This window comes from Chaetodon auriga, chromosome 22 (assembly GCF_051107435.1).
Source record: "Chaetodon auriga isolate fChaAug3 chromosome 22, fChaAug3.hap1, whole genome shotgun sequence".
Taxonomy (NCBI): domain Eukaryota; kingdom Metazoa; phylum Chordata; class Actinopteri; order Chaetodontiformes; family Chaetodontidae; genus Chaetodon; species Chaetodon auriga.
The window spans coordinates 1,416,687-1,441,702 of record NC_135095.1 but is presented as its reverse complement, the minus strand read 5'-3'; the positions used below and the strand labels follow the sequence as shown (position 1 = coordinate 1,441,702).

Here is a 25,016-nt window from a genome sequence, read left to right as displayed (position 1 = left end):
TTTCTGTTGTCTTCTAGGATGACCCTTTCTCTCAAGAATGACATAACGATTTTGATAAAACAATCCTAGATAGACCATTGTATTTTTAAGTCCACACCCTTTTCTGTGTTGAATGTTTTTGAAAGTAAAAAAAAAAAAGAAAAGAATATTACCCACATCGTGAGAGCAGACTGGCCACATCAATGGTAGTGAGTATGGCAAAAGAAGTAAATGACAATGTTTCATCATGAACTAACTCCTGTAACACTTTGAACATCACAAGATATGCAACACAGAAAGAAAATTCAAATGCTTTTGGAAAATCCACCACAACACCCAGGACACAGGACCTAACCACAAAACAATAAATACAAAAGAATAACGAAAAAACTTTACAATAAATTATAGTTAAATAAATGAAAGCTGCCGAGAAAATAAGTGGATGCAGAGAATTTGAAAAAGCAGTAATGATATTGTGTTTGCTGTGTTCAGGCCAGCAGGTTCTGGGTCTGGTGGAGAACCAGAGTGACTGGTACCTGGGGAACCTGTGGAAGAACCATCGACCTTGGCCAGCTCTGGGCAGAGGCTTCAACACTGGTAAGTGCAGGAAGACGTGATATTAGCATGCTAGCATGGTGGGAACACATTTAAAAATACATCCCAGTTTCATGCTACACATTCATTTTAAGCAGATTTTCATAAATGCAAGTGTCCTGTCTTGCATTTATAGTTACATACTGTATATTATCACAGTTTCATTTTTATTTTGATTGAGAACTCTCACTGATTATAATTTGGTGTTGTGTTGATTATCTCCAGTAAAGAGTGGCCACAATAAGTCAGTTTCTTTTCTTCCAAGAATGTAGTACATTTGTACAGGCATTCATTATCTATGCAGGCATTCACCAGGCTGGTTAAAAATTGTGGGGAAACATATTTTCACAAACATGTGGGGTATATAATTTCATAGAGCTTCAGAGCTGCTGATAGTAGAATTGATTGGTTTCCCTTACACCTTGTTATTATTTTCCCCTGTGTATATTATTTTCTTCCATAAAATCCAGCAGGTCTTTTCCTTGAGGTGACTTATAGCTCACTCACACTGTGCTGTTTGGAGCAGGAGGATAATTGTTCTTTTGACTGTAACCCAGAACAAACAGGACAATCCACTGCAGCAGCTCTGTGATTTTCACAGCAGATACAGCGCAGTGAGAGCAGTGAAAGACTCACCGGGCCACATGTGTGTTGTTCAGGTTCAGTGTTCAGCTCTTAAACTTCGTGTCAGTGTGACTGAGCAGCAGATCTCAGAAATAGAGAGGCATGTGTTACATTAACACAGACCAATTTGACAGAAAGCCTCCACCTCAGCTGTGGTTGGTAGGTTTTGTGGAGGTAGCTGTGACAACAGATGGAGCACAGTGGGGTGTGAAAGATGGTTTGTTCCGATTCGAAAATATATTCACTATGTCTCTACCTCTGAAAACTGGCTGCTAGATTTTATGTATAGCAGCCAGGAAAATTGTCTTTTATTAGCCAGGGAACTGAGAAGAACTTTTTGTTTTTGATTTTTTGTTTGTTTGCTGGTGGATAAAGTTAGCAAGGGGAACCTTAGAGTCTACAGCTTTATCTCAGAAAACACAAGGCTGTGATTCAGTATCTCATGATGGAACTTTATCACCTTTAGCAGGCAGCTAGATACTAATCTCTCTGTTTCTAAAGCAACCATATCTCTGTCTGTACTGTGTGTGTCTGTGTGTGTGTGTGTGTGTGTGTCTGTGTGTCTGTGTGTGTGTCTGTGTGTCTGTGTGTGTCTGTGTGTTCTTTTCAGGGGTGATTTTGCTTCTCCTGGATCGTCTCCGGAAGCTGCGATGGGAACAAATGTGGAGATTGACTGCAGAGAGGGAACTAATGAGCATGCTGTCCACCTCCTTGGCAGACCAGGTAACAAATACACACATTTATATCACTATACCCATTGAGACACTCCATTGACATAATGCATTCCCTAAGCCCTTACCCTAACCTTAACTATCACAACTGAATTCCTAACCCTAACGTTACGATTTGATCTTATCTAACCCTACACACCAAGTCTTAACCCTCAGAAAGAAGTCTGGACCCATGGGGACCTTAATCTGGTCCCCATGGTGACAGGAGGTCCCCATGGGTTAGTGTGAAGTCATCTTAAAGTTCCCAGTGGGGGCACACACATAAACACGCACATGCATGCACACACACACACACACACATAGACACACACACACTAATCCTCATATCATTTCACATGGGCACATCACAAAGAACTAACTACTGGTTGCAGGAGCTTGCTTGTCCATACATTTTAGACCAGGCTAGTAATATAAACTGTTGTAAGCATTTTTGTTTTCTGTCACTGCTACCTGAAATTTTGCTGTTCAACCAAGCTACAATAAATGGTTTTGTATGCTTCAAACAAACTACTTTGTGTTATCCTACCACATCTAAAGGTAAAAGTGTTTCTGCCTGTTCTGGATGTCCAATATGCTGTCATCCTCCAGACTACATCACACTGCCTCCCTGATTTCTCTCCAAGAATTTTGTGCTTTTTGCGAGTCTTTGTAGTGTCATTCCCATTAATCATACAAATGGGGATAACAGCGCACACTTTCAGTGTCTCCTCAAAGGCATTCAAAGGCATGGTGCTGCACTCGCTTGTACACATGAACACTTGTGTGAAAAACTAGTTGTGTGAAGAATGAAAAAAGATACTAAATCAAACCCTACTTGCACAGGCCTAACCAGTCATTGTAGAAAAGTAAATGTGCTTGTTTGCTGGTTTTGGAAAGTCAAAATACTGTCAGAAGCTGGCCCCCAACTGGAAATGTGTGAGCTTCTTAAAGTATATGACATGCATCAAAACACTCGCACCTTTTGTTTTTTTGGATCAGCACATTCCAACTATGCTCCTTTGAGTACCTCTATCTGTATGATGCATTCGGTGTGGGCTATCAACTCTATCACCTGACAAACTCTTGATTATGTTTAGTGGCAATGTTTTTATGCCCAATGCTAATCAGAATCAGAATCATTTTAATCGCCAATTTTAAAATATACACAGAAATTTAATTTGGTCATTCAGTGCAGTGAACAAGAAAGTTAAAAATTAAAAGGTTAAGTTAAAAGTTAAAGAAAGTTGAAAACAAGAATTCTATGCTACTTCAGTATATCACATTGAACAATAAAATATGGTACATTATGCTATATACTGTTGGGCAAAATTTTGTATGCAGATTAGGATTAATATAGTAAATATGCAGCATTATGCTAAATTTGCACATATTGCACAGTCCTGGCAAATACTGTACATATTGCAGAAGCCATCATAGGGGATTGTACTGTCACAAACAGTGTGTGTGTGTTTCCATGTGTGTGAGTGCATTTGCATATGTGCATGTGTGTGGGGAGGTACTGGCTATGATGCATGGTGGGTGGTTGGAGGATGAGGGAGGGTGCTAGGATGGGTTTTTGAGGAGAGCGATGGCCTGTTCACATGTCTGGTGGTGCTGGTGCTGATGTACCCAAACCAGTGGCTGGATGGAAGCTTTCTGAAGAGGCAGAGAGCCAGGTGTGATGGTGTGCCACGATTTTGTTGGCGCACTGTCTGCCTCTGGCATCATGCAGAACACTTGATCATGAGCATTCGATGGTGGCTCTGTCAAACTGGGTGCGATTATTCAGGGAGATGTTCATCTTCCGAGGCAGTCTGAGGATGAACATCCTGTAATGAACTGGCTTGATAACATGAGATGAGTGTGTCTCCCGACACAGAAACTTAACAGACCACCATCTTCTACAGGTGCGTTGTTGATGAGTAGAGGGGTATGTTGAGGTGGGTGTCTGCAGAGGTTCATGACCATCTCCAGGGTCTTACTGATATCAAGTTCCAGATTATTGTCTTACACCATGCTGCCAACTGTGACACTGTGTTCCTGTAGACCAACTCATAATTGTCCTTGATGAGACCTAGGACAGTGATGTCATCAGCAAATTTGACCAGCTTGATGGAAGGATGGCTGGAGGTACAGTCATTGGTGTAAAGGGAGAATAGATATGATATGATATCTGATATTGGTGGTAACAGTGTTTAGACAGGTGACTGCCAAGCCAAGGTCTTCTTGAGGTTCTCTCTAGTGAATGTTTCCATGTCACCCTCCTGAATACCTGTTCTTTGTGGTGCCTGAGTTCTCTGAGCTGGTTGGTGAAATGTGGTTTGTGGTTATTGTAGATTATGTGGGTTTTGGTTGGAAGGCAGACCTGTTCACAGAAGTTGATACATGAGGTTACCATGTCAACAAATGTGTTGTTGTTGTCCTCAGAGCCTCTCAGAGACTCCCAGTCAGTTTTACTCCATGCAGTCCTGATGCATGTCAGTTGCTTATGGAGTCCATTGCCTTAATGTAGTCTGGATTGTTTAGCTCTATTCAGTGGCTGTCTATATGTTGGGACCAGTGTGCGAACTATGCCATGGCTTTCAAGGAGAGGACTTGCTTCTGCATCTGATATATAATAATCAGTCAATAACCACATCAAATCTCCACAATATGAAAACCAAACATCACAGGTTAATACAGTACGGCCAACTAGAGCAGGGCACAGTGCTTCGCAGTGATGTACTTTGTCTTATTGGTGCCGATAAACTAGAATATTCTAGTTTATCGGCACCAATAAGACATGAAGAGGTCAAACAGCAAAACAGCCTATAAATACACAACTGTATGAGCATCGAATCAAAAGCAGACAACACCAGGCCTACTATACAAATACATCAATGCAAGGGTGAAATTTGATAGTGCACCACCACGCTTCAGTAGTGATTGCAAGAATAGCATGCATGCTGGTATCTTTATTAGAGTGAATCAACCTCATGCATGAATCATGCTTCAAAAGTAGCCTAATTAGACGCATGATCAATGATGATACAGAAAGATGGAAATGCATGGCAAAAATAGCATATAGCCAATATTTTAGAGACCCCCCCTCCCGGCACCCCCGTAGTTCACACCCTTGTTGGGACCACCTGTATTATGCAGTGATCTAAGGGTGTTTTTACACGTCTTCCTTTCAAAAATACCTGCTTCACTACATAAAGGACACACTTCTTCCTGCATCGACATCGAATGTTGGCAATGGACATAAATGGTCTTCTTTAGCACCTTACAATATGAATGTGATTCCCAGCTATAGATGTAAGCTGACATTACACTTCATGATGCGGTCAATGTGTGTTGCACTGAAACAGAAACAGTTTTACAGGCAACATATATCTACATATATCGTTTACCTCTGTTTTCATCTCAGAGTACACCAGAACACTGTCTTTACTTTTCAAACCTTTACAATGGTTTGATTTCAGGCATGACATTTTTTTCATCCTACTTGAGTGTACACATATCCTGAAGGTCATAAATAGGTCTTATCGTAAACCATGCCCTGTTCTATATCTACCAGAGTAATGGCAGAGACTGAGACCTTGGTGAGGGGTCTCGCCATTATCTCAGTGCTATTCAGAGCTCATCTAGATGAGGGATGCATTTATGAGATTTTAATTAAACCTTCATTAAGTAAAGTCCCACAAGGTATGCAGTTTGGAAAATGAACGGGGCTTTGGAAATCGTTTGAGTATTCCATCTGCCTTCTGCTGTATAAGCTCCAATCGACTGTCAGCCCTCTTTATCGCAGCATTAATTATGTGGCTATAGAGTTTTTATGTGTCCCATTAGGAAACTGCAGTGTGTAACTAAGACACTTGTCTTGTGAACCTACAGCGATCTCAATGTCAAAATAAGTATCTCAGATGAAAATACATTTCCTCAAAGCAATTTGAAGTATTCATCTTTATGAGTGTGATTGCACATACATCCTAACCCTCGTCGGTTTTTAGTGGTGATGATTAGATTATGAATGCATCTAAATGTATCTTAGTAACCTCATAAACATTACAGTAAAATTTCATAATACAACCAAACTCAAATCCATAGAAATGTATTTTAAATTCTAATGAAGATCCTAAAGTTTACAAAGAATTTTTGCATCTAATTGAATGCACAAAACATTGAGTATTTCCATGATGCTATCAAACAATTTTGATGATTTAGCAACCTTAAAAGCTAGTTACAGAGAAAATTAAAATAAAAAGTGCATGTTTAAAAATATAACATCACAGCTTTTGAAATCATTAACACATCTTCATCATTATATCTGTGAGATGGAATGTACTGAAACCTCAGTGCATCTAATTATTCTGGTTTCCCTGTTCAAACTTACAGTCAATGGTGGTTTAGCCCCCTTCCCCTTCCAAATACTTTTTGGCTCTATTCATATTCTGTTTTTATTTTTATGTACTTTTATTCTACCTGGACAAGACAGAGTCTTCCAGGGAAGGCATCTCCTGTCCATGACCTCTCCATTACCACTGAGAACTCTGTGGTGTCCCCACATTGGACTGAAAGCAACCTGGATGTGAAATGGGAAGACCACCTGACTTTCGCTGCCAGCATTGCTCTAACAACCCGCTCTTGCAGACTCATTCTTCACAACATCAGGAGGATACGTCCGTTCCTCACCCAGGATGGCACAGGATCTGGTCCAGGCTCTTGTTATCTCACACCTAGACTGCAACTCCTGGCTAGTGTGCCTGCGTGTGACATCCGACTTCTGCAGCTTATCCAGAATGCAATGGTCCAGTTGGTCTTGAACCTATGCAAGTTGTCCCACACCATACCATTCCTTTGCACACTGCATGGGCGACTTGCAGCTGCTGGAATTCAATTCAAGACAGTGCTACTTGCCAACTGTACTGTAAATGGCTCATCTTACATTAAGGACAAGGACCGTACACCCCAGGCCGTCAACTACGCCCTGCTACTGTCACTCAGTCACACCCTCACCACATGGTAGGCCCAGCTACTGCTGACTGTTTGCTGTCCTGCCTCCACAATGGTGGAACTCATCTCATCATCATCTGCTCTAGCTGCACTTAGGCTCAAGTGTACATTTTGCCACTTTTGGCAAAGTGTGCATATTCATTTGTTCATTTGAAGCTTGAAAAAGGAACACATACAATGTTAAAACAATAATTTAAAAAAAATTTAAGTATGAAATGCATAGAAAGTATGAAAGACATAACAAAGTATGTTCGACATGCTGTGAGGTAATTTGAGATGGCGTTTGTTAAAAATGTGTGTTTATGTAAATATGTGTTTTTGACATGCACTGTTACTGCCCTTGGTAAATTGGTCTTTAATTTAACATCCATTCAATGTGCAGGGTAAGACTTAAAGGTGCTCACTGTGCTCATTTTCAGATTCATTTGGCAGACGCTTTTATCCAAAGCAGGATAAGCAAGCAGGATGAGCAAGCTAGCTGATGGTTGGTGATGAAAGTCACACAATGTTGCCAAGAAAAAGAATTACAGCAGTTTCACCATTTCTTTTTCACATATAACTATATAGTTACCTTCAGGCCATGTCTATCAAGTACAGCAGATACAGCAGCAACATACACACCAACAGCAATCCCTTTAACCACAAAGCTAATACTAGCGGATTTCACACTACAGTAACATTCTGAGTTTCCACAAAAAGCAACAGGAACAAAACAGTTACAGGCATCCAACTACTCATTATTTAGTTGGCTGCAAATGAGGTTTGACCAAAATGAACCCCTAATTCACTAAATTAGATGTGAAAATATCGGAAGATGAGTGAGAAGGAGGCTCTGGCATCAGAGAGGCAGTGGGTGGAAATCAGTGTGTAGAGCCACAATGTCATATCTAACTATATATATACTATATCTAACTGAAGTAGGGTTTATTTCAACCAATCCAGAGTTGGTGATTGTTGCAACAGTGTAAAGACTAAGAAACAAATATGGTTTTGGTGCGTTTTATCGTGTTATTTTGAGTTTGAATAATATGTGTTTTACAATGATCTGCAAGGTAAAATTACTGTGTCTGTGTCTATCTGCAGGACATCTTCAATGCTGTGATCAAACAAAACCCGTTCCTGGTACACCAGCTACCCTGCTTCTGGAATGTTCAACTGTCTGACCACACCCGCTCTGAGAAGTGCTACAAAGATGTGTCAGACCTCAAGGTGAGGCTGCGCTGTCCCCACTGTCCTCACACCACAGTTGCTTCAGACATGCAAGGCATGACCTGCATTAATCAAGAGACTCAAGCCAGCCCCACGCTCAAAGTGACAGACATTTGGTTTTACTTAAAGCAGAGTAAAAGCATCACATATTTTGTTAAGCTTATAAAAGCATTATCCAGGTTTCAGGAGATATGCAGAGTTGTCCTAGCCTGTTAGTGGTTCCTAGTAGGTGGACTATGACACGTCAAGTAGATGTATGACTTATGTGTGGACAAACAAAATGTAGAACTTGAAGGATATTGTTGCTGAAGCTTTGTGGCCATTCATCTGATAACACAGTCTGCCTATTTCAGTTGTTTTTTTAATGAGGAAATTCACCTTAAATAGCAGTGATTGGGCTCCTAAACAGGCAGCCATCTATACAGATTTTTTAAACATCTCAAAGCTCTAACACCTGTAGGTGTTTCATTAATGGCTTTGTCAGTGTCTCACTCAATATCACTGCTGCACACATAAACTAGGATGCCTTGAGTTGATATGAAAATATTAAGATGATCCTTGATGTTGTCGATAAATGAGCAGACTGTCTGTCAATGAGAGCAAACCAAAAGCCAAGTCGTGCAACTAATTATTGTAGGAAAAAATCACATTTAATGCAGAAAATTGTTATATAAAGAACAAATTCTCCCAGGGGGCCATTAACACCATATACGTCAGCCGATGGAAGCTGTTTAGAAAAGCATATCATCAGTTGTTTTTGTTTAGTTTGTTTCAGTTCTTTTCAGGCTGCATCTGTTGTGGAATGGCCTGTCAAACACCCACATACGATGCTTTTTTGTCTTTTGTTTTGTTTTCTTGCATTTAAATACCTAGATCAGATTTTAAAGCTTGATTCCACAGTTCAACTACTATAGAAGCTGCAAGGTGTAATCAAATAATCAAATCAAAGCCTTTGTCCAAAAGTTGGCTAAATGTTAGAGGAAGGCTTTCCTCCATTGAAAGATAAAGTGAAAGCTGACATGAATCGTTCTTGTTATAAAGGGGGGCCCTCTTAACACTCCAACAGCCTGGCTGTGAGCCATCAGAGCATTAAATACTCTGTTCGTTTGTGTGCTCAACTGCTATGTTCATAATCATGCCATACATTGTTGAAAAGCTAAGATTGTGATTCTATTAATGCAAACCATGATACAATCACAAGAGGTATAATCAACACCAACAACAAACAAACACCAAGACATCTGACTTAAAACGGAAATGGCCAAATGACAAATTTAATTTTGAGTGATACAAAGAACCTGTGCTTTTGATCCCAGCCATACCACTTTTTTAAAATTGATTTTAATTGTTTTGCAGAAGAAGTGTTAACAATAATTAATCACTCGCTGTTTATCACTCTGTTAATCCCTCTCACCTTCCCTACACCTTTTAGAACTGTTTTAATTTAATCAGTGCTTGAAAGGACACCATAGATTGTTCTGTCATCTCTAATCACAGACCAATCTCCAACCTGCCTTTTCTGAGTAACATTTTAGAAAAAATAATTTTTTGACAACGGAATGATTTGTCTGTGACAACAATGTGTCCTGAAAAAATCCAGCCTGGTTTTATGGCCCAGCACAGTTTGGAACCAGCTCTCAAAGTTGTGAATGACCTTATGAAAGGCTCTTATCTTAGGCTCAATACTTGTCAGTCAGCACATGTTACTGCTCTGCAATATTATTTGAAATCAACATCAATTTCCATAATTATGCAGATGATACGCAACCGTATATCTCCCTGTAAGATCAAATTAATCTTTTAATAACTTGATTGCATGCATCTCTGACTATGGATGGCTCAGAAATTCTTATAGCTCAGTCAAGACAAAACTGAGATCCTAGTTCTTTGAACCAAAGCTGAAAGAGAAAAATTGTCTTACACCAAACACCAAGGAACAAGTAAAAAACCTTGGTGTTATCACTGATTCTGACCTAAATTTTGAATGTCACATTAGAAACGTGACCTAGGTGTTGTTCTGTCATTTAAGGAATATTGCCAGAGTCAGATAATTTCTCTCCCAGTTAGTACATGTTTTATCTCTAGCAGGCTGGACTACTGAATGCTCCTTTGTCTGGTGTCTCTAAGAAAGCTATTGGTCAGTTACAGCTCATACAGAACAAAGGGGGCACATGTTCTGATGAAAACCAGAGAGCCCACATTACTCCAATCTTAAAATCTTTACAGTGGTTGCCTGTCTGTCACCAAATTACTTTCAGAATTGTTTTTCAAATCACTGAATGGCTTTGCCCTCTCTTGTCTGTCTGACATGGTGAAGACATACAGTACGCGCCTGCTACGTCCCACAGCTCTCGATTGTTTCTGAGGTCAGGCTTCAGTTATGCCCCAAAACTTTGTTCCTAAGGTTTTTACCTGATGGATGCTTTCTGTTACCTTATCCTGCTCTTAAAATTCATCTTTACTCTGTTTTATTTTCCTTGTTTTTGTTGGTTTATGATAAATGTTACGGTAATGCTTCTTACATATGGTGCCTTGTAAGGTGCTGCTAAAGGTACAGTATGAGGAAGTAGGTGAAGTTTCATTTTGAGTAGGCATTGGCATTCATTATAACATTTAAAAAAAAAAAAAAAAAAAAAAGATTATATCAAAAGTAATGAAAAGAGATGAAAATTTGAATAAATGCACACCATTCATTATGAATTGAACAAAGCATCTGGACAGACCAAAGTCTTTATCTAAAGACTTTGGGTTCGAATGAGGGAGTGCATCTGGTTTACTGGTCTGTATATTACAATAGAATTATCTGAGCATGACAATAACAGACCCTGATAACTGCTTTTACGGCTGTCTGTGATCCAGGTGATCCACTGGAATTCTCCAAAGAAGCTGCGAGTTAAGAACAAGCATGTGGAGTTTTTCCGGAATCTCTATCTAACCTTTCTGGAGTACGATGGCAACCTGCTGCGGCGTGAACTATTTGGCTGTCCCAGTGAGGCCGACCACAACAGTGAGAACGTAAGTGGAACTGCATTTGTAATCCTGCCAGTGATTCATATTTAGTGCTAAAGATATGAAAAGTGGTAGTCAATTAGTGTTTAGTCAGCTGTAGTAGGTCAGAAAACCTTTCGCTCGGTGGACATTTTAGAAGAATGACACCCATCCCATCTTATTTCAGTGTGGTGGAGTTTTTTTCTTTGTGTTTTTGTTAAGTAAGTTGTTTGTTAAGGCAATGGAATGATTTTGATTTGAGATTCTTTTCAGATTACTCTTAGATAGAGATGGAAAGAGTACAAGAAACTTTATCTTTTATTGTGGTTTATTTTTATTGTACATGTACTTGTGCAAAAATGAACTTGCCAAGATAAAAGTAAAAAATAAGTCAGTTAAAATGTACACTTTTATCACATTACATTTAGTGTTGCTTTCGTCAATGAAAATTGTGACTAAATATCGTTGTCAACTAACCTTTATCACGAGATGAGACGCAACGTAAGTGCTGGTCATGTGACGATAACTACAATTACATATATAATGCAATATTGTTGGCAAATAAAAACGAGACTAAATGTGGTTTACAAAATAAAAACTCTGCTAAGATGTTTCTTCATTGTCGTTGATGAAATGGTAGAACGTTATTTTGTCTCGTTTAGTCACGTTGTTGTTATTATTTTGCAGTATTTATGCTTCCTGTGTCTCACTTCAGATGCTGCATCAGGTTGCACTGTGCAGTCGCAGGCGACTTCACTTCCTCAATCCCCACTCGCGGCATTATTTAGAAGATGCAGCTGCGGTCGGTTAGCGTTAACAATAGACAACTGACACAGAGAACAGGACCGATGGCCAGCCAGCCGGCTTTGGTTGGTAAAATAAATATGTTGTAAATTCAAATCAGAGCGTCTTCCGTGTCTGGAATGAATGTATTCTCGAGTCTATAAGGTAACAATAATATAATAATAAGACAACCTTGTTTGAATTATGAAATGGGTTTGGCTAAAAGAAAATTTTGGTTTCGTCTTTACTACTAGGTACTTATACCATATTGACTGGATTAAATGGAATTGCATTACTAAAAAGAGACTAAAATACAATTTTCATTGACTAAAACTAGACTAAAATGTCATCAGATTTCGTCGACTAAAACTAGACGAAAATAGTCATGGATAATTCTGACTAAAATAAGACTAAAATGCTCAGACTAAGTATGAACGTGACTAAAACTAATAAAAACTAAAATGACAGCTTGACACAAAGACTAGACTAAGACTAAAATTAAAACAGGCCGCCAAAAACAACACTAGTTACATTTCGGAAATTATTGGTGATACATGATGCTACTGTTAAACTGTAGGACACCTTTAGGCTACAGTTGCATTCAGTGTCAATCCAACAATACTAGTGGGGCAGCATCACATCGTGTCACTGAGCCCTGATGTCAGCAATTAGCTTAATGAAGTTTGCAGTCACAACCGTGACAGAAATTGTTAGAATAGGCAGAGATTCCTCACACGTCATTGACGGATGAAGTCCCTTAGCATTGTAGCAAATGTAGAAGTCACTGCAGGAGAATCCACTGTGAGCATTTTAGCATTTAGCATTTAGCCAAACCCAGCGTGGATCTGACGAAACATCTTAGGTGCATTTGGTTGTCACTTAGCATGCTTGCCAGGTGGTGCATTAAATCAGTTATTAATCTATGTTGGTGTGACCTTTTTTAACTATGCCAGGTACAGTAATGACTGACAAAATGCCTGGCATTGTGTTCTGAAAAAAAATGTTTTAGATAATATTGTTTATTAATTGTAGAATGGAATATTTATATATAAAAACTGACCTAGCCTATTGCTGTTATACTTCCCGTCCCACCCTCTCTTGTTGACTTTTGATTTGTTGACTGGGATGGGACTTCTGCCATGACCCAGTCACACAATGAACGGTAAAACTGACTTCCATCCTGCAGGATCCCACATGAATCCTGTAATCCACAGGATATATTTGAAATTTCTTTAATAATTATATACCCCTACTTTCCAATAAACACTTTATTAATAGCTCATAATTTCTTGAATACACTTAAAGGAAACTTCCAAATGTTTCTGCCTACCTTCTGCTGATCATGCCAGCCTCACTTTAAACTAGTTTCTGCCTAACTTTTGTAGGCCAGTAAATTGAAGTACATTTTATAACCATTTATGTTCTCACCAGTTTCTTTATAATTTCAACAAATCAGTATAAATTTGTAACAAATTTCCTAAATTTACATTTCATCCAGATTTTTATCACAGACAAACACAACTTGATAATAATATCTTCATACCATTCAACAACTGAAAAGTCAGTTTCTGTATTTTAAACAACACATTAACAAAAAAAAATTCAGGAAAAAGTTAGTACTTTCATTTAAGTACCTGCATATAGTAACTGTTCGTGTGTGTGTGTGAGAGAGAGAGAGAGAGAGAGAGAGAGAGAGAGAGAGAGAGAGAGAGAGAGAGGGAGAGAGAGGGAGACCGATAGAGAAAGAGAGACCGAGAGAGAGAGAGTGATGTGTCTAACAACACAGAACATATATTTATTTAATATTTGCTTTGTATAATATTACCGTATTGTGTGTTAATAATATTATAGACTTTGAATACTATTATTTATATATACACACACACATACATACACACACACACACGATTATTTATTTAATAATTTACCGAGTGCGTCATGGTTCATGGCCAGAATGATTTGCATAGAGTTTGAGGAGTCATGTGCAACAGTGTACAGTTAGTGAAGTTACTGAAAAATCTGACTTTTTGAGAGCAGAACATTGCAAGAGAAGCTAAGTGTCAACTTGACTTGAACAGCCTGATATCATAATTCAATAACAATCCAAAGACAGAGTCAGAGACTTTAGACTTGGTTGGACCACATGTTGTCTGACCTGTTTCATTGAAGCTTACCAAGGTTTTGACAGATTCTTGAGGGTGTTCAGCATACTGTTCAGACTCTGTTGATGTTTTATTATTCAGGCAGTTGATGCCTCACTTCTCCTCACCTTCTAACCTGCTGAAGGTCGCCATGGTCAGGATTTCTTTTTATAGGACGAGCCACTATGGGGCTGTAGAATTATTTAAGTGTCAGCTGTGTGGTCAGTTAATCACATTAGAATTTTCCATCATGGTGTGCCAGAACCTTTTTTGCCAACACTCAATTCTAATGTGTCCTTAACTCAGGAAATTGTTTGCTCACTCAATTTTTCGCGTTTAAACAGCAATTTAAATGCCATTAAAATGATGATTAGTCTAATGAAGTCACTGAGGGATTGGCTCCAGCAGCACATTGCAGACCGGGCTCCGTCAGGGCCGTCAGTGACACTGCAGCCCAGTCACTCAATGGAGCTCCACTAATAGTACTGTGCAAAGCAGAACAACAACACACCAAGGCCTGTGGTGACAAATGACTGTGTGGACATACGCCTGAAGGTAGAATACTGACATTCATTCATACTGGTTGATATTCTGTATAAACACAATTTTACAGTATGCACACATTGTGCAGAAGTCTCCAGCTTTGTGCTCAGCAAATCCTGTTTCACTGTTTATTTGTGATGTCTCATCAGAATGTTGACAGAAGCTAATCAGGGAGAATTAATTGGAAAACTGCATTTTATTTGTCTTAAATTAAAACAGCTTGGTGCAAAGGTGACAAATGTAAGATTGGTTGTTTCTTTAAACCATAACGACGAAGGGTCCCTTACCCCTAACTGTCACTGGGTTAAGTAAGGTCGGGGACATGTATGACAGAGCTGATCACTGCCATTCTAGTCAGAGTGTTCATTTCCACGGGGCGCATAGCGTTTCCATTTCAGAAGCATCCCAGATCTACGCTCTGCTCTGCAGAGAATCCACACAGAGTCTGTATTTGACAAACGACACATCAGTCCACACAGACCAGATTGAGCCAGATAGGAAGTCAGACACTGGAGCGATTTAGAGAATCTGCTAAATTTTCGAAATAAAACACCTTTTGCAGACTCCTGATCATATATTAACAATAAACACAATTAAAACAGACATGGTAGAAGCACAAAAATCAAGGGAAAATGATCAAACAAATATGCGATCAATACAGATCGTGGCAAACTTAACAAAGCAGTAGCTTCTAACCCAAACCACAATCGTTTCCTAACCTTTCCAAGTGGTTACTTTAATGTCTATAAATGTAAATTCATCTCATACACAAACTTTTCTTCCTCTGTGGCAGCTTCTGCAGTGAAAGACTTAAAATACTGAAAATGTAACAAACAACCAGTGAATGCAGCTTCATATAGACAAATATAATAAGTACCTTCCCTGGAAAGGCTGAGGTTCTGCAGGTAGAGTTGGTCATCCATTTAACCGCTGGTCTGTGGTCCAATACCTGCCCCCTCCTGACCACATGTGAGCAAGACACTGAACTTGCATGGCAGCTTGCTCTCGTCTGTGTTTGAGTCTGTATGTGAATGGGTAAATGAGACACAGCTTGTAAAATGCTTTGTATAAAAGCACTGTGTAAATGCAGTTTTGTGTATGTGAAACGATTAATGATCTGTTCGTCTTAGCCCTATTTTGATCATGGTGCAGAAGCATATTTTGCTGACAGAAAGTCACTGGAGCTCCACAGACTCTGATACAGCAAACGAAGCTGACAGCATCATCTTCAGTGGTTAACTTTGTAGTCCATAAAATACCTCACTGTTGGTGTCCTTCTACTGTCCACCTGCAGCTCCAGAAGACTCTATCAGAGTTGGATGAAGATGATCCTTGCTATGAGTTTCGTCGAGAGCGATTCACTGTCCACCGAACACACCTCTACTTCCTCCACTATGAGTATGAACCCAGCTCTGACAACACTGACGTCACTCTAGTCGCCCAGCTGTCCATGGACAGGTACTGTTCTTCACCCACAGTAACAAAATTCAGCCAAAAAGGTTATCTGTTGTAAAAATGTATCAATACTCACCTGCATGTAATGGGGAGCTGTCTGAAAAACCTTTGTTTTACACCTGTTACACAGGTGTGGTTAAGAGTGAACGTGGGAAGGGCTTCAGGTGCTCTGCACATTCTGTACAGTAGTAAAGTGGGAGAGGTTAATTCAGAGCTAACCCAAGGTTCCAAAAGAAAACTTCCTCACACCTTCTACACAGATAATGTTACATGAAAGGAAATTAGAGCACATCCAAGGCTTATATGAACATGAAACTTAAGCAGAGAGCTCGCTTTTGGAAAGAAACATCTAATCACAGAGCTTAAATCTATGCTGTTTCATCTGCCAACAAACACTACCCTGTTTTGTGTTGTTATTTTCATCATGTACGAGAGGTTTCATGTAATATGGCAACTCTACATTACACAGGATACACATTCAAAAGGCTTTTTACTATTGGAATGTTTATGTGCAGATGTTGGTTAGAGCTTGGTGTTGAGCCTCAATACCTTTATAATGCAGACCACAGTGTGCCTGTAGTATAGTGTATCTGAAATTGTCAGGTAGCTAAAGCTGGCATGGAATATAAGTTATTATCACATTCCCTCAATCATTATCTTGTTTGCACAAGTCAATATCCTGTGTTCATATTACATGTGGATAGGCTGGGGTGCGTGGTTTGACATGTATTTTGTTGAGACAAGTTACTATGTAGTCGTTATCTTGGTCACACAAGTAGTTATCTTTTGCATACAAGTTATTATCTTGCACCAAAAGAATAAAAATTTCAGTCCAGGGCTTTGTTTCAATGTAGAGTGTTATATACTAATGTGTTTTTGTGACGTCACCATTCATGTGTCCTGCCCTCTGCAGGCTCCAGATGTTGGAGGCCATCTGTAAGCACTGGGAAGGCCCCATCAGCCTAGCCTTGTACCTCTCTGATGCTGAGGCCCAGCAGTTCCTGCGCTATGCTCAGGGCTCCGAGGTGCTGATGAGCCGCGGGAATGTTGGTTACCACATCGTCTACAAAGAGGGACAGTTCTACCCAGTCAACCTGCTGCGGAATGTGGCCATGCGGCAGGTCAACACACCCTACATGTTCCTATCAGACATTGACTTCCTGCCCATGTATGGCCTCTATGAGTACCTCAGGTAATAGGAGAAAGAGAAATCAGATGGAAACCTGCTAAGTTGGCAGTGTTACTGACAACTCTGCATTTTATATGAGCTATCACATGTATATTGTAGTAACAGACGACGTGTTATTCAATCTAATTTGTGTGTTTTTGTAGGAAGTCAGTTGTGCAGCTGGACATGGCCAACAACAAGAAAGCTCTGGTGGTTCCAGCTTTTGAGACACTGCGATACCGTCTGTCTTACCCAAAGTCCAAGGCTGAGCTGCTCTCTCAGCTGGACATGGGCACACTCTTCACTTTCAGGTTATTCACTGTTTCTGTAGGCAGCAACGCTTAAGAGTCTTCAGGTTTTCATTCAACAAAATACGACAGCAGCTCTTTTCAGTTTCCTGTCTGTTGAGTTTATGTACACCAATAATATTGATCCATCTGGGTTGTTTTTTTGTTTTTTTTTCATTCATTAAGTCAGATCTTTGCTTAATCCTCTGGAGCGCACTGAGAGACTCACTTGCACTTGTATTGAGCAGGCAAGAGATAAAACACAAAAATCAAAGAAAATAAAGAAAAGATAAGAAGCAATTAAAATGATGGACAGCTACATTGGACTATACAGTAAAATCATTGAAATTGTTTTTTACAAAACAGATTTTACAAATATAGATAACAACATAGCACTTAATGATATAGCACCTTCTTACATCACATACCTTTTAAGTCATTATCAATCAACAGCAGCCCTTAGGTGCTCTGATGCTAATATTTGCTGTTCCTAAAATAAAGGAGCACAAAATGAATGTGGAAAGTGCCTTTAGCTATTAGAGTGTTCCAAGAATGTGGAACACCCTGCCCAGTTAGCATTAGATATGCAGTCATCTGAAGATCTACTTATTAAGGCACTCATACCTGTCAGGTTCTCCATCCCACTGACGTTCATCCTCTTCTTCTTCTTAATGTCTTCTGACTTCTAACCCTACTATTCAATATACTGCCACCTGCGCTACTGGAGGACCCACGGTTAGGCCTCCTGTCAATGTTACAGATAACCTGTTTTTTTCTGTTTAGACAGATTAAAAATACGGGATATTTAAGAGAAAATATTTAGATGAGAGGACAGTAGGAGAGAAGGGTGAAACAGGGGAGAAGGGTTGACAGGTCTGAGTTAGTGTAGTACGTTTTTATCTCTTTCTACGACCACTTTCACTGCTTTTATTCCTCTTTCCTTTATTCCTCCATTTTATTCCCCTTTTTGCTGGATCTTTTATTCTATTTTCATGAACTGATCTATTTTTTTGCATTTTTTCTATTGTGTTTTTGTTTTTATGCCACACTATAATACACTTGAATGAATGGTGCTGTAAAAATAAAAGTTATTAATATTATTGTTAGTAGTAGTACTAGTAGTGTTAGTAGTAGTAGTAGTATCAAAAAAATCACCAAGGCACACATTATAAAGAGTAAACAACAAACATAAGTGCTCCATCCCCTCTTCCAGCCACATTGCGTTTACAATACGAAATAATAAATGATCTGTTTGTTTTCTAAACAGCCTACACGTTCATGTAGGCACACAATGCACACACACAAACTGTGCTGCCAACCATAATACACATCATTTATCAATTTGCTCAACACTTATGAGACAAACTTGGTGTTCCAGTGACAGCTCTGAGCAACAAGACCACATGAAGAAGGGAGAGGAACTGTGTCCGTGCTTTGCTTCAACATACATCAGTTATACGCAGCTAGGATCAGGATTTAATACAGAACTTTGCATGCATAATTAACTGTAAAGATTCTGGATTTTCTGAAAACATTCCAAGCTTCAACCCTGAAAGGTCACCTATTTTTTGTTTCTTTTTCTTTTTTTTCCCTTTAATATCAATTTTACTGTAGTGTGTTTTTTATTGCCATTATTATCACAACAGTGAACACCACGCGCTGTGGAAAGGCAGCAACGTGACAGGAGGATTTCTGTGTTTGTTGGAGAATAGGGGTGTTTATTTTTTTCTTGTGTGTTCTTTTTCCCATCAAAAATGATTTGGTCTACAGTGTGAGGTAAACAAACACTCTGAATAAGAAGAAAGTCTAGACTTTTAAGACCTTCTACGATACACACAGACAGAGGTTTCTAATCGAAATGCCACTGAATACTTATGAAACTATTAATCTCACTTCCACTCAGGAAGACTAGATGTGGGAGCATAGTTCACACTCTCTCCAATAGTCTGAGAAAGCCTTTTCTTTCTTTTACGACCAGGTACCATGTGTGGACTAAAGGCCACGCACCAACTAACTTTGCCAAATGGCGGACAGCCACTACACCCTACAGGGTGCAGTGGGAAGCCGACTTTGAGCCCTACGTCATGGTGAGGAGGGACAGTCCTGAGTACGACCGCCGCTTTGTGGGGTTTGGCTGGAACAAGGTGGCTCACATCATGGAACTGGATGCACAGGTAACTTATCTCCACTTCCTCTAGTTGTATACCACCAAACTATCAGCATACTTCTTTTCCATACTTTATGGTGTCTGTAGTTCATGAGAAAAGCATCTTAGAATACCAAATAAATTGTTGTCAAAGCCACAAACATTTAGCACATATTTTCTATAGTGTTTTTAAGTTAAGTTAAATCATTTCTGTGCAATGCACATTCGTTACTGTTGTACAGCTGTACAGCAAATACCCCTATAGATGTGCCATCATGCATCTAATCATGATTACACTTTATTATAATACTTTATTAAGTTGTCTTAGGTCAGGTTTGGTTGAAATACTTAGTATCTGTCTTTGCAGTGACCAATGAAATGTGTTCCCGATTTCGGTTCCACAATTAAGTTAACTTGTAATAATAAAATGGCTGTAATCTTATCACTAAAGCTGCACCAAATAATATTTTATTATGTTAACAAAGGATCCCATTTGTATAATATTGTTATATGAAAGGTGACATTCATAGAGATGAACCCACAGAAAATGACCAACTCTGCAGTTTCCCTCAGCTACAAGGCTTTTTAGCATCTTTCAGCCCATTGTTTTGGTTTTCTATCCACAAACTCTGCTCTAATGGTTTCTAGCAGGCTAATATTTCCTGTGAAAATCTCTTATAAGCATACTGTACACTACCTACCCAGAGCCATGATGCTGCAATGTGTAAAATCAGGTTTTGCCTTTGAAGTTAGTTACAATGTAGAATTAACATTCATTCATTCATTCATCTTCTATACCCGCGTATCCCTTTCGGGGTTGCGGTAGAATTAACATATAACTTTAAATTCATTCATTCAATGATTTATTACAAACTGCTGTCATGATAGAGTGCAGACAAACTAAAGATATATGTTTGATAACGAGGCTCCACATGGTCTCTGACAGAAGACATCCCTTTTGACTTCATGACACTTTTTGTTGTGTAGTTTATTTTATAAGATTGATTTTATGCTGCAATTTACCTGTCACAATTGGTTGCTTGTAACAGAAACTTGTGACTCTTTACAACTCTTGACAGCCATCATATGGATAAAAAAAAAAACCAAAAAAGCTATTTCTGTATGATTGTTGTAATATTAAACTATTAAACAACAACAAATTAAACAAGACAACGCTGTTCATACATGATAGTGTACATCATCACTTTCTCTTTTTCTATTAAAGCAATCTATGATAGTTGTCCTCATATATGTTACTAATAATACTCTCATTTTAACTGAATGAAACAACGCTCTGTTACAACATGTTCATTATGGATAAGTTACATAGGTTTTGGCATAAGTGTAGGTGGTGCAGCTATACAAAATGGTGAGTTTAATGTGAAATCTAAGTAGCTGCCATGTGGAAATTAGTGTTAACTTTACAATCTAAACTTCAAGTCAATTTTGTGTGCAGCTGGTGCTCAGGAGCTGGTGGAGAGGTGGACACAATGATGACTCCTAATGAATGATAATGTTGCTCTGTATCTGCTAGATGGGCAGATAATATATCAGATGTTGAGTTCACAGGTTGAAGTGATGTAATTAAGACCTCAGCCGTCCAGACTGAAAGTTCTTCCTGTCCTTCTCTCTCTACAGGAGTACGAGTTTGTGGTTCTGCCCAATGCTTACATGATCCACATGCCTCATGCACCCAGCTTCGACATCACCAAGTTTCGCTCCAACAAGCAGTACCGTGTCTGCCTCAAGACCCTGAAGGAGGAGTTCCAGCAGAACATGTCACGACGCTATGGCTTTGCCGCCCTAAAATACATGACGGCTGAGAATAACAGCTAGCCACCACTGCAGACCCTCACACCCCCTGCCCTGAACTACTGACACACTCTGTGGGCTGGGGAGGAGGGGGCACAGGAAATGGACAGCCCATGTAGGGCCATCAGGATACTTTTAGACTTGAGTCCTTGAGACTTTGAACATTCGACCCTCAGTGTGGGACTGCAAGAGTCTTTATGTCCATTCTCTGTCCTCTGCTGTGGATGGAAGGGATAATCCAGTTGGAGATCTCTTTTGCCAGGATGTCAAAGTTCGTCTTTCACAACATGAGTGACTGCTACGTCTTGGTCCTGGCTGTGTGGGCCCTGAAATCTGATGGACAGCAGGCAAAGGAAAGCAGACATTCAATGCCTTGCCATATTTGTAAGACCAGTGACAGAATTGTTGGCTGTAACATAGTGTGTGTGTGTGCGTGTGTGTGCGCGCGTGTGTATGTGTCTGTCTGTCTGTCTGTCTGTCTGTCTGTCTGTGTACATGCAGGTAGATGAAAAGGGTGACTGTGTGTGCTCCAAAAAGCGTAAGGAGAGCAGAAGATGTGAAACATTGTGGGCTCACATTCTGTTTGCACACCTTCCAAGTGCCAACTAAGAGCAGCAGCAGTTTGACTGACAGCCCACCCCAACTCAAATGCAAATTGTCACCAGGCAGAAAGATAAGACAAAGCAGTAAACATGTCCACACAGATTTTGAAAATCTCATTGTGACGATTAACACACTCAGATATTGAGGTGAGCAGCCAGCCAGCAGCCATCCGACCATCTGCTGCTGCTTAATTTGTTTAATAAGTGATACAGATCAGAATAAATCCTGTTCCTCATATGACAAGGGAAGTTGAGTGCAAGGACGGCTGGAGGTCGTCCATGCAGTTGATATTCAGGGTATCTCCACATCAGCCTAAATGTGCTGCTAGAGAATGTTTCCAGTGTTTTATTACAACTACAGTATAGTACCAGCAGCTGGTTCAGTGTGCTTTTTTGTTTATTTGAAATTTATGCGAGTGCGGTCTACACACACACCTGCTGAAGTCCTGACGGTTTGTGAAGCTGCCAACCCACCACATTGAGCAGCACATTGAGGCGAAGCACCGCTCACTGAGCTTATCGTTTCCCTTTCCTTCGAACAACCACTTTTATTTATCTGTGTGTTTTTCGTTCAGATGGGGGAAGCAGGGAGAGAGTTTAAACTCTGAAACTCTATGAAAATCTGCAGTGAGTCACAGACACTCTTTCTTTCTGTCACTCTTTCTGTCTTTCTTTCTTTCTTACTCTGGCCTCTAGTTTGACAACTTTACAGTGACATTCAGTAACACTGCTGTAGTGTGTGTCCTCCTGTTTGTGTTACCACAAACGGGTGTGTGTGTGTGTGTGTGTGTGCAAATATTCTGCCTAGTTTGTTCAGCTGTGACTACTGCTGTAGCACCTTTAACAGACACCTACCAGGCAGTTTTCTATGCCCACTTATCAAGTTTAGACAGGACACACAGACTGTTAGTCACTATATTATACTGAAGCCATATGATAAAAAATGACATGACATCAAATTAAAATTAAAGTTGGATCAAAGTCATGAATGGAATATAAACAAAAACAGCAGAAGAAGAAGAACTTCTGCATGTTAGTAGTTAAGTTACAACAGTAAATTTTAGTTAGCTAACAACAATTCTTAATCAATTATAAACTCATTGATGAATTGCATTTATGGACAAGCAAAAAAAAAAAGTGTTATCGTTTTTATGGGCTGTCTCACTCATGCCACGTCATCCACATATCAGGGATCACTTAACCACTACAGCAACACAACAGCTGACGCCACCATCGGGAGAGACATGTGCATTTGCACCTTTTCAAAGTATGAGTAGAATGCATCTAATAAAGTGTTTTGAACAATCAGATTTCAGTTCAGTTCAGCCACACAACTCTTGACACTTGGCATGAAGTTCAAAACACATAATCAATGAACTAGAGACCATCTTACAAAGGGATCTGGCTACAACACCTGTCAACATTTTGGCATTCTAACCAATGAGTACTCAGTACTCATTACGACATTATTACATGAGTATTCTACTCAGTACTCAGTAGTCAGACCTCACCTATCTTCAAACTCTGCCTTCATCTTTGATCTCAACTGCTCGCCTGTAAAGTTTCTTGACTGCGTCTTGCACAGTTGTGACAGTATTGCGTTGACAAAATCTGCAAAGACTTATATTCATTATATGCATTCTGCATTCATGACTAACCATGTTTAATGTTATGCATTCCTTGTCTTAAAAAAGAATATTTCGGCAACATTTTCCTGAATGTCTTAGAATGATCTGTGACTGAAAAGAATGTTGTGGCTGGTTAAAAAAAAAAAAAAAAAAAAAAAAAAGCAGTCAGTTGTGTGACCTTCAGTTTAGGAATTTCTTGAGTACACCAGTTGAGAACTAATTTCAAAGTATAGGGGACATTTTCTTATTTTTAAGTTTCTCCTCAGATTTCTGTCCAGGCCCAAAGATACAGTAGATACAGTTTGTGTGGAGGCTGGTCATCTCAGTAAAGGTCTGTTAAACTGTGATGAGGTTCATGATAGCTGAAATTTCATTCTGGTTGTCTCTCTCTCTGTGGCTCTGTCTCTGTCTTTCTCTCTGCAGCCATGCTTGTGTCTGTGTGTGCACATGCGTGTATGCATACACTGTGTGTCTGATTGTACATGTATGTTCAGTATGCTAAAGTGTGTGTGAACGCGTTTTTGTCCCCTATTGGGGACCTTTTACAGCATAAACACTGACCTTGTTGGGACCAGTAGTCCTCATGAGGAAAGCACAGTCCTAATGAGGGAAAAGGTCATTTCTAAGTACCTGGTTAAGGTTATCAGCAAGGTGTCACTTGAGGTTAGGTTAATGATAGACTAGAGTTAGGGTTTGGGTTTGGCTGTCCACAATGAATGGAAGTAAATACAATGTCCTAACAAGGATAGCTGTGCAAACTTGTGTGTGTGTGTGTGTGTGTGTGTGTGTGTGTGTGTGTGTGTGTGTGCGCGCATGTATGCGTGTATGAGTGCATGCGCGTGTTCATATGCGTATGTGAAGTTTGAATCTGTTCTGAGTGTGTGTGGCTTTGCAGAGTTGGGAGGCGTTGCAGTGTGTAAGTAGGACAGTGCTGAGTGATGCTGCTACCTGAATAAAAGCAAAGAGTCAAACACTGCTGTCACTTTGTTTCATCGTTGCTGTTTTCATGAATATCAGTTTAGCCTTGTGAACCCAAAGTTAAGAGAGTCATGTGAGTACTCACTGTTACACCGCACACATACACAGTACAATACTTCACCTTTGTGTATTGTTCTTGTAGGAATTTCCAGGAGTTTAAAGTTTATTCATCAAAGAGAGTACTACTCAGGAAATAAAAACAGTTGTTTCACTGGCTGTCTGAAAAATTAACTCTGATGATGTCATAGTGATATAGTCATTGTCTAACACCGGCTCCAGAAACAGAAACCCTGTGTTTCAAACTGGGGGAGTGGACTTTGAAAAAGAAGAAAGTCCTTAAAGTTTAGAATACATAGAATACATAATATGAAGGA

General features: G+C 39.6%; 1 protein-coding gene across 1 annotated transcript in view; it reads left to right on the top strand.

Annotated features, from left to right (window-relative positions):
• Nucleotides 1-23,800, top strand: part of large1 (LARGE xylosyl- and glucuronyltransferase 1) — a 101,816-nt gene extending 78,016 nt beyond the window's left edge. The window contains exons 7-15 of the mRNA XM_076722074.1: nucleotides 472-576; nucleotides 1,808-1,920; nucleotides 7,986-8,111; nucleotides 10,971-11,126; nucleotides 15,861-16,024; nucleotides 16,935-17,213; nucleotides 17,354-17,500; nucleotides 19,455-19,650; nucleotides 21,261-23,800. Of these exons, the coding sequence (XP_076578189.1) occupies nucleotides 472-576; nucleotides 1,808-1,920; nucleotides 7,986-8,111; nucleotides 10,971-11,126; nucleotides 15,861-16,024; nucleotides 16,935-17,213; nucleotides 17,354-17,500; nucleotides 19,455-19,650; nucleotides 21,261-21,458 (1,484 nt within the window). The 3' untranslated portion in view covers nucleotides 21,459-23,800. The remainder of the gene's footprint in view (nucleotides 1-471; nucleotides 577-1,807; nucleotides 1,921-7,985; nucleotides 8,112-10,970; nucleotides 11,127-15,860; nucleotides 16,025-16,934; nucleotides 17,214-17,353; nucleotides 17,501-19,454; nucleotides 19,651-21,260) is intronic.
• The last annotated feature ends 1,216 nt before the right edge of the window (nucleotides 23,801-25,016 follow it).